Source organism: Scatophagus argus, chromosome 2, assembly GCF_020382885.2.
Source record: "Scatophagus argus isolate fScaArg1 chromosome 2, fScaArg1.pri, whole genome shotgun sequence".
NCBI classification, from domain to species: Eukaryota; Metazoa; Chordata; class Actinopteri; family Scatophagidae; genus Scatophagus; species Scatophagus argus.
The window spans coordinates 2,237,462-2,247,256 of record NC_058494.1 but is presented as its reverse complement, the minus strand read 5'-3'; the positions used below and the strand labels follow the sequence as shown (position 1 = coordinate 2,247,256).

The following is a 9,795-nucleotide window of genomic DNA, read 5'->3' as shown; positions in this document are numbered from 1 at the left end:
CAGAAAAAATGGACAAGCATAAGGATTTGAGTAACTCTGACACAGACCAAGTTGTGGTGGCTTGACGACCGTGTCAGAGCATCTCCCAAACTGCAGCTCTTGTGGATGTTCCCAGTCTGCAGTGGTCAGGACCTACCAAAAGTGGGCAGGGGCAGTCAAGACTCAGGGAAGGCCCATGTTATCTGGTCCAGTAGAAGAGCTACTGTAGCTCAAATTGCTGAAAAAGTTAATGCTTGTTCCAACAGAAATGTGTCAGAACGAACAGTGCATCACGGTTTGTCCACTGACAAAAGCACCTACAATGGGCACATGAGCATCAGAACTGGACCACAGAGCAATAGAAGAGGGTGGCCTGGTCTGATGAATCATGTTTTCTTTTCCATCATGTAGATAGCCAGGTGCATGTGCATCGCTAACCTTACATGACACTAGGATGCACTATTAGAAGATGTTTTGAGCAATGTTCTGCTGGGAAATCTTGGCTCCTGCCATTCATGTGGGTGTCACTTTGACATGTACCACCTACCTAAACAGAAAGATACCACAGCATACCTTCAGAGGTCTAGTGAAGTCCACGCCTCGATGGGTCAGGGCTGCTTTGCCAGCAAATGAGGGGACCAAATCAATATTAGACAAGTGGTAATAATGTTATGGCTGACTGGTGTACGTTCAAAGGTTACATCACAGAGGTACAGATTCCCACATTTGTGAATCTGCATGCTGATCATTTTGTGAATGAAACCCACCACTTGATGTCTGTTTCAGGTGCTAAATATTTTGTAACTAATGATTACTTATTGACTACTGATTACTCAGAATTTCTGTATATTGCACTACGTTTGTACCTGTTTTTGTATCTTGTTCTTTGCACCTTAAGAGTAGTCTGAATGTTTGTTTCACTCACACTGAATTAACTTAGATACTGTACTGCACAAATGTATAAGAATTCATCAAGCCTCTCTTACCTCTTCATTTTGCGTCTGTTCTTCCTATTGCAGTCAAAAATATAAATCACTCTGATCTCGGAACCTACAGTCCATCCGGAAAGCATTCACACTGCTTTGCTTTTTGCACATTTTGTTATGTTCCAATCTCATTCCAAAGTGGATTAAATTTTATTTTTCTCAAACATTCTACACAGAATTCCCCATAATGACAAAGAAAAAAAAAAGTTTGCTTGCATTATTTAGCAAATGTATTAAAAATAAAAAAACAAAAATCAAGTCTTTTTGAGTATGATCCTATAAGCTTGGCACACTTATTTTTGGGCAGTTTCTCCCACTCTTCAATGCAGAACCTCAAAGCTCCATCAGGTTGGATGGGAGCGTTGGTGTGTAGCCATTTTCAGATCTCTCTAGAGGTGCTCAATAGGGTTCAAGTCTGGGCTCTGGCTGGGCCACTCAAGGACATGCACAGAGTTGACCCGAAGCCACTCCTTTGTGATGTTGGCTGTGTGCTTAGGGTCGTTGTCCTGTTGGAAGACAAACCTTCGCCCCAGTCTGAGGTCCAGTGCACTCTGGAGCAGGTTGTCAGCAAGGATGTCTCTGTACATTGCTGCAGTCATCTTTCCTTCGACCCTTAATAGTCTCCCAGTTCCTGCTGCCGCAAAACATCCCCACAGCATGATGCTACCACCACCCTGCTTCACAGTAGGAATGGTATTGGCCAGGTGATGAGCAGTGCCTGGTTTCCTCCAGACATGACGCTTGTCATTCATGCCAAAGAGTTCAATCTTTGTTTCATCAGACCAGAGAATTTTGCTTCTTGTGGGCTGAGAGTCCTTCAGGTGCCTTTTAGCAAACTCTGGCTTTCATATGCATTTTACTGAGGAGTGGCTTCCATCTGGCCACTCTACCATACAGGCCTGACTGGTGGAGTACTGCAGAAATGGTTGTCCTTCTTGAAGGTTCTCCCCTCTCCACAGAGCAACACTGGAGCTCTGTCAGGGTGACCATTGGGTTCTTGGTGACTAAGGCCCATCTACCCCGATCACTCAGTTTAGTTGGGCGGCCAGCTCTAGGAAGAGTCCTGGTGGTTCCAAACTTCTTCCACTTATGGATTCTGGACACAGCTGTGCTCTTTGGGACCTTTAATGCAGCAGAAATCTGAAGATCCCAGATGTGTACCTCAACACAATCCTGTCTTGGAGGTCTACAGATAATTTCCTTTGGCTTCATGGCTTGGTTTGTGCTCTGACATGCACTGTCACCTGTGAGGGCTTATATAGACATGTGTGTGCCTTTCCAAATCATGCCCAATCAACTGAATTTACCACAGGTGGACTCAACTGAAGTTGTAGAAACCTCTGAAGGATGATCAATGAAACAGGATGTATCTGAGCTCAATTTTGAGTGTCATGGCAACAGGTGTGAACACTTAAGTGCATGTTACATTTTTTGTTTTTCATTTTTAATAAATTTGCAAAAAAATTCAAGCAAACTTGTTTCACTTGTCATTATGAGGTATTTTGTGTAGAATTTTGAGGGAGAAGTTTCATTTAATCCATTGTGGAATGAGACTGTAACATAACAAAGTGTGGAAAAAGCGAAGCGGGGCGAATACGTTCGGATGCACTGTAAGTCTTGGAACTGGTTTATACTTGAAGGGGAGGCCCCATCAGAACACCAGATCTTTTTTTGTTTTAGCTTGTGAACAGCTGTTGTTGTGTTCCCTGTTGCTGCTTCACCCAAAACAAAGCTGTACATTAGTAATTTACTCATTTGATGAATTATTACAGGAGGAGAGAATATTGTCATTTTACTTATTTGGTGCATTTTACAGTTATAAGCTCAAACTTAAGCTCAAAGCATTTACAATCTATATTTTCATGTTCACATTGGATGGAGAACTTGTACAGTATGCAAAAGGAACTAAACTCACAAATAATCATCACCTGACTCAGTTCTTAGTCTTAAAGAGCTTTAGAGCACTTTTTAGCTCATAGTTTCATCATTTTAGTGAATGTCATAAAAAAGTAAAGTAATTCAGTCAATTACAGTGAAAAATGGAACCATAGAATGTTTGAGGCAAAGAAACATGGAGCATCATTTTTTTGTCTCTTTTTATTACTTAGTTATCAAAATATCACACATCATAACCTCAACTGTATTTAAACTGATCTTGTTCAGAGATACAGAAAGCAAAGGTGTGAGGGCCTGCAAGTAAAGGCAAATAAAGCAATGGTGAGACAGACAGATGGACGAATGTACAATAAAAACATGGTCTTTTTTTCCATGAGACTTTTCTGGTTAACCAATTCAAATCATTTGAGTCATCATTCTTATCTCTGTTCAGCTGCATTTAAACTTATTAATTCATATAAATTCAAAAGGTTTGCAAGAGAGATCTGTCATCTATTACCTATGTAACCACCTGACCACCTCTGCAATAACATGTCACCTTACCTACAACATGCTGATCAAATCAACAAACAACTGCAAAGCATTCACCTTCTTAAAATGCATGAAAGTCATACGGTGATCTTCCAAACATGAGGCCATCAGGCTAAAACTGAAACCACACGTTCACAGAAAAACAAGTGCTTCCTGTCATTAGATGACATCAAAGTTCTGTTCATCTCTGCATGGAGAGAGTCTCTTCTCATGGTGCAGCAGCCAACACTGAGGTCCTCTGTTAAAAGTGCACCAGGTCAAATTCTTTCATTGTCAACTATTGCAGAAAATCAGTCCACCTTCACAGCTTCTATCTTCTCTTGGTTCCTCCAAAACCTGGCAAACAAAAAAACAATGTTAGTGAGCCAGCTGTGCTTACAACATGTCACTGAATGCTCACGAACTGCTGAGGTGTTGTCACAGCGTATCTATGGAAACTCATCACATTCACAATAGTTATGTATGTTATGGTATTCTGTTCTGTGAGCGAATTTGTCCAGCAGCTGTCCTCTCAGCTCCACAGGAAGTGCCACTGACAGACAGCTGCTTCTGCAGGCAGAAACGCTGTGTGCAGGTCAGAGTCAGTGGTGACTGAAAATGACCAACGCCATGGTGACATTATTACACTGCTCCAAGCACAACAACATATGACATGTGAAACTTCTCCATTTGCATGACGTGAGAAGAAACAACAGAGTGACATTTTTTCTGTCGGAAATACGACATTTGTGTGTTCTTCATGTTTACTTTATAGATATGATATGTGATATGTGCTTACTCCTTGTCTCAGTTGATGCTCCTATGTTCTTAGGAAAATGGGTGAAATGGCTGAAGACAGATTACAACACTGTTAAATCAAATCACTGCATATAAACTACTAATTAAAAGTCAATGCAGTGTTTTCAATACAATATCACAAAACATAATATCCATACTTAAGTGGATATTTTCCACACATATCATATCTTGATGACTGAATTCAGGTGTGGTTTGGGGCTGTTTTTCAGGGATTTCACTTGACCCCTTACTTCCAGTGAAGGGAAATCTTAATGCTTCAGCATAACAACACATTTTGGACAATGTTATGCCTCCAACCCTGCAGCAACAATCCGGGAAGGTCCCCCTCCACTCCAGCACAACTGGGCCCCAGTGCACAAAGCAAGCTCCACACAAAGCCATGGCTGAATGAGTCCGGTACAAAAGAACCCAAATGGCCCGCACAGAACCCTGACCTCGACCCCAGTCATGTGGATGCTCCCCACACATGCTCAACCCAACAGTATGGAAGACCTATACAATCAGCACAGTTTCAAGGTGGACACCCAGAACTGGTGTCACCAATTCAGTATCTGACCAAATGTGAAATATGATCACAATCTCCCCTGAGTTGTTCCTGAGTTGTGAAACTCATACACACAAAGTTATACAGATTTATGTACAAATTTGTCATAATTAATACATGAATTTTCAAGTTATGGTAAAAAGGTTTTGGTGTTTCGTGAGGTCACAGTGACCTTTGACTGCCAAATTCTAATTCTACTCTGAGTCCCAGTACGCAGATGTGCTACATCTGAAGAAATTTCCTCAAGGCATTCCTTGTCATGTTCAAGAGAACCCAGAAAGTCAGTTAGATATTGATTATCTATAACAATCTTTTTATCAGTGTCTTCTCACTTCAGATCTGGTGTCACATGTGTCTGTATGTGGCTCTGTTTGCTAAGATGCAGTCCTTCTACCTGAAGCAGTGCGGGTTCCCGAGGAAGAGGAGGGGTTTCCAGCAGGAGGACGTCTGCTGTCATTGTAATTGGAGTAGTTATAGTTGTAGGGCTGGTTTCTGCAAAACAAGCACACACTAAAAATAACCTGACAGCTCTGAATGGAACAGGAGTGGAATAATGCTTTTCCGGGATACGAGAAAGTCATGTCATTTTTCAGAATTTTTCTCTCATTTCTTTGTTAAATGCTAACCTCTGACGGCCAAATAGATATCCCAGCAGGCCTCCTGTCCCCAAACCGGTCCAGAAGCCTCCACCTGTGCCACCAGCTCGGCCTCCTGGGTACTGATGTCTATAAGTGTAGTCACTGTGGAAACCATAGCCTGGGGTGGCACCAGGATAGTCTGAGCACACAAAAGGAGATCCAAGGTTTCAGCAAGATAGCAGGCAAGATGTAATCTTATTTCATACTACAGTACATATATAATTATTTCTAAGAGAGAAAAGAACATATCAATCTGCAGTGCAAACCAGACATCTATTGTTGCTCTATCAAAACCGTTCTACCTGTGAAATCAGGTTTGAATCCTGGGGGGGGTGGTCCTGCGGTGGAACCATGGTAATTATCTCTGGAGTAACCAGCCTGCCCATAGTCCGGCCCCGACTGGGATGTGTTCCCACTGAGGAAAAGCTTGTAGATGCCGTAGGCTAAGAGCAGAAGCACAGCGATCACCAGCAGACTTCCTGAGTCCTCACTGGCTGACGGATAGGAGCTCTGGTGGTTCTGCTGGTGGTGCTGGTGAGGATGATGCTTGCTTCCCGAAAAACCACTGAAGAAACTGGAGGCAAAGCCCCCAAGATCTGAGACAGACAAACAGGAAAGGTGTTTCTAAATATGCCTCGTGTGAAGCAGGAGCTTCATAATTCCCCATCTTCCTACCTTGAAATCCCTTGAATCCAGTGTGTGTCCTCCTGCCCTCTTCAGTCAGTTCCAGCGTGTACTCCAGCCCACAGGAGCCCTTCAATATGTAGGCATCAGCAGGGTGGCTGTAGCCCTCGCAGCTCACCTCAATGCGACCGAATCGGTACGCGTTGTCCATATCGGTCTTACACTCCCACTGTGAGGGGACAGGAGGGGAAAATTACAACCAGCGAATAAAAGTTTCAAAACTTTATTCTCATATTCACTACAAGCTTGAGAATTCCTTACACGTATGCAAATGCTTACTTCTCTTTCATTCCAAAATCAAGGAAGTTCACAGGTAATCACACCTCCTGGCATTAAGGAAACAAGAACTGGCAGACTCATGTACAGTATTAAGTCCTACTCTGCAACAGCAGTGACCAGTGCCTGCTCACTTGTTAGGGCAGGATTCCTCACTGGCTTCCCACTAAGGAACACAAACCATTGTTCTGGACATTTGAAGCAGTGTTGTCGAGCGTAACTCTACAAATTAGTGTCTCCGGTGTACAAACTCTATACATTGTATAGACAAAACCACTACACGAAAAAGAAAGAAAGAATTTCCCCTCGGGGATAAATAAATGAATTCTGATTCTGATAAGAGAATTTAATGACATCACATTCTAAATACACAGACAGCTTTGCAGCTATAACAGCTTCAACTCCTCTGGGAAGGCTTTCCAAACAATGTTTGTTTCTATGGGACTTTTTGCTCATTCATGCTGCAGAGAAACAGTGAAAAGGGTTGTCATTTTCAATTGGTGAGTAATATGCAGTTGTGGCAATTAACAACACACATCATATAGACAAAAGTATTGGTGCAGAACTGAGAGTAGTGTTGGTCCCCCCTTTGCAGCCATAACAGCTTCCACTCTTCTGGGAGGCTTTGAACAAGATTCTGGAGATTTTCTGTGAGAATTTTTGCTGATTCATGCAGTGGAGTATTAGTGAGGGCAGACACTGATGTTGGAAGAAAAGGTCAGGCTCACAATCTCCATTGTAATTCAACCCAAAGGTGTTCAGTGAGGTCAGGGCTCTGTGTGGGCCACTCGAGTTTTCCACACCAAACTCATCCAGCCATGTCCTTGTGGACTTTGTTTTGTGCACTGGGGCACAGTCATGCTGGAATAAAAAGGGGCTTTCCACAAAGTTAGAAGCATAGCATTGTCCAAAATGACTTGGTATGTCAAAGCACTAAAATTTCACTGGAAGTGAGGGGACAAACCCCTGAAAAGCATCCCCATCCCAATACTTTTGTCTATATGGTGTATCAGCCTAGCAAATCAGTCAGTCTTTGGTTGGAATGTGTGACAAAGCTGGAGGTGTTGCTTTTCTGTTTAGTTTTGTTTTGTTTTCTCCCCGTTTCTGTGGGGCTAGGTATCAAATTTACCACATGAACTTCATCTACTTTTAGGCACCAAGTGAAAAACCACAAGTTTGAATATCTGAAAAATGTTCTTGAACTCCCCCAGGAGTGGAACATAGAATTAGAGCTGCAATGAATAATCAATGCATCAATTATCAAACTAATGGTCATTTCATATCATTTATGACTATATTTAAGCAAATATGCCAAAAACTCACTCAATGAGGCTTAGAAAAAGTTTTTTTTAATCTTCTATGACAGTGAATTGAAGACCTCTGGGTTTTATACTGTCACTCAGGCAAAATGAGCCATCTGAAAATGTGAATGTGATTATTTGATGACAATCTGTGAACAAATAATTACACTGCATACACCCCACCTCACTCTCCTCACCTGCACATCCACTCCATCCCAGCCTTTGTTCTGACACTGGACCACCTCCGGGACGAAGGCCTTGCAGCCTGCCGAGCCTCCGACACACTGGAGCTGAGGGACGGGGCTGGAGCGCCTCGCCGTGGTGTAGCGACCCCTGTACAGAGTCAAAACTTGGACATCCCGCAACAGCACGCTGCCTGCAGAGCGGCGAGGAGAAAAACATTGGTTTCCATTTTAATATTACATATTTATGCAAACATACACAAGTTATTGGTGGAACACAATGTAAAGTATGACATACAAGGATTCTTGATAGGTTCTTTTCAAACAAGCCATTGTGAATTGGATCTTTAAAACAACAAGCAACAGGTTTATGAGGTAATGGCGCTTCAAATATGTTATATCCTAATAATTAGCCATGCTGATCAGAGGATGCTTGGACACGGACACACACACACACACACACACACACACACACACACACACACACACAGCAGGCCTGTAATAAATCATCCCTCTGGGAAGATTACAGTGATGCAATAAAGGTGAGGTGTTGATTTAGCTCTGTACTCATTTTTAAGGCTGTACTGGTGCTACTGATGAGCATCAAAACAGAACGTTTCTATCTTTTATATCACACCTCTGTCAGTCAGCCATGATAAATAGCTTGTACAGTATTTTCAAATGTGGACGTACTGGTTCTCATCTACATCAAAATGTATTTGATATTAAAATACTGACATAGGATAGGGAAAAATGTAAGCTAAACTGACAGGACAAGACAGAAAATGACTCCTTTACGAGCAGATGTCAGTGATATTGACAGCATCGGATAACATTATATTAAGATTAGCCTAATAACTAGATTTTGCAACTATGTGGCATATGGACGCCACAAGACCTGCTTTTACTTTTATTCGGTGAAAAATAGTTAGCACCAAAACTAATTTACGTAGCCTAATTTAAACTAATGTGCATGTTTAATTTTGTTGCAAATTCGTTTGTCTCTTTGAGTGCTGTTGGTGTACCACAATTCCTTAACAAGGAAGCTGCATATACATATACATATATATATATATATATATATATATATATATATATATATATATAAAACACATAAAATGACACCTCCGACGTTAAGTTTAAAATTATACCGAAGCAAAAGTTAACGGAAGTCAAACCTACCGTCGTCCCAACTTTTGGTGTCCCCCACCAATAAAAACAAAAACACAACTGTAATAAACCGTTTCATTTTCTTGCCGTATATCCAACAGTTTCCACTGACAAACGCTGTTTCTCTCAACTAATTAAAAACATTAGCAAGATGGAAAACGTCTGCGTCACGAAGTGTTGCTAACCCGAACACAAGAAACCCAAACTTCCGCGTTGCGTCAACTGTTTCCCTTGTGGCCAACCAATAGAGATCGAGCACGACTGCTGTAGTGGATTAAGAGAGCGAGACTTGGGCTCTGATGTAAATGTATGAAATATTTAAATAGCAGAGGCTTGTCTTATAAACACGGCCTCTCACATTGCTGATGTAACATAGCATTTCTATACAAATATACTGACTGTTTACAGTGTGTCACAATAAACCTGGCTCAATGAAATATGAATTCAGTTTAAAAAAAATAAATACAGGAATATTTGAAATTAAAAAAAATCCTTCACTACTGCTCTTTTTACATTCGTGGTTTTGAAGCTTAAAATTAAAGAATGGTGAACATTACTGTTGGAACCCAGGATGATAAACATGTTTAAAACAGTAAAGTGTATTTTTTAATTCCACAAATTTTTCCATTGGAGTCAAAACATTGTGTCTGTATTACCCACACAATACATCTCTAACAGCCACCAGTTGGATAACGGCACATGTGTCTATGGGACTGTGTGTGTGTGTGTTTATGCTAGTAGTGCCTAATAAAGCCTGGAGCCTCTAGCCTGCAGCAGACGTCTGCTAAGCCCCTTTTGTCTTAACTGCAC

The 9,795-nt window shown here is 41.5% G+C and overlaps 1 protein-coding gene across 1 annotated transcript; it reads right to left on the bottom strand.

The window, feature by feature from the left end:
- Positions 1-3,020: 3,020 nt before the first annotated feature.
- saraf (store-operated calcium entry-associated regulatory factor) lies at positions 3,021-9,211 on the bottom strand. The gene is made up of 7 exons (XM_046400596.1): positions 8,998-9,211; positions 7,831-8,009; positions 6,048-6,225; positions 5,675-5,968; positions 5,361-5,511; positions 5,129-5,226; positions 3,021-3,728 (listed from the first exon to the last, which is right to left on the bottom strand). The coding sequence occupies exons 1-7, from the start codon at positions 9,062-9,064 to the stop codon at positions 3,703-3,705; spliced, it is 993 nt and encodes a 330-aa protein (XP_046256552.1). The 5' UTR covers positions 9,065-9,211; the 3' UTR covers positions 3,021-3,702.
- Positions 9,212-9,795: the final 584 nt, after the last annotated feature.

Coding starts and splice junctions, on each gene's coding strand:
- saraf (XM_046400596.1), bottom strand. CDS start 9,064: ATGAAACGGTTTATTACAGTTGTGTTTTTGTTTTTATTGGTGGGGGAC. Junction 8,010..8,997: donor CACCAAAAGTTGGGACGACG/GTAGGTTTGACT, acceptor GCCGCTCTGCAG/GCAGCGTGCTGTTGCGGGAT. Junction 5,227..5,360: donor TATCTATTTGGCCGTCAGAG/GTTAGCATTTAA, acceptor CTTGTTTTGCAG/AAACCAGCCCTACAACTATA.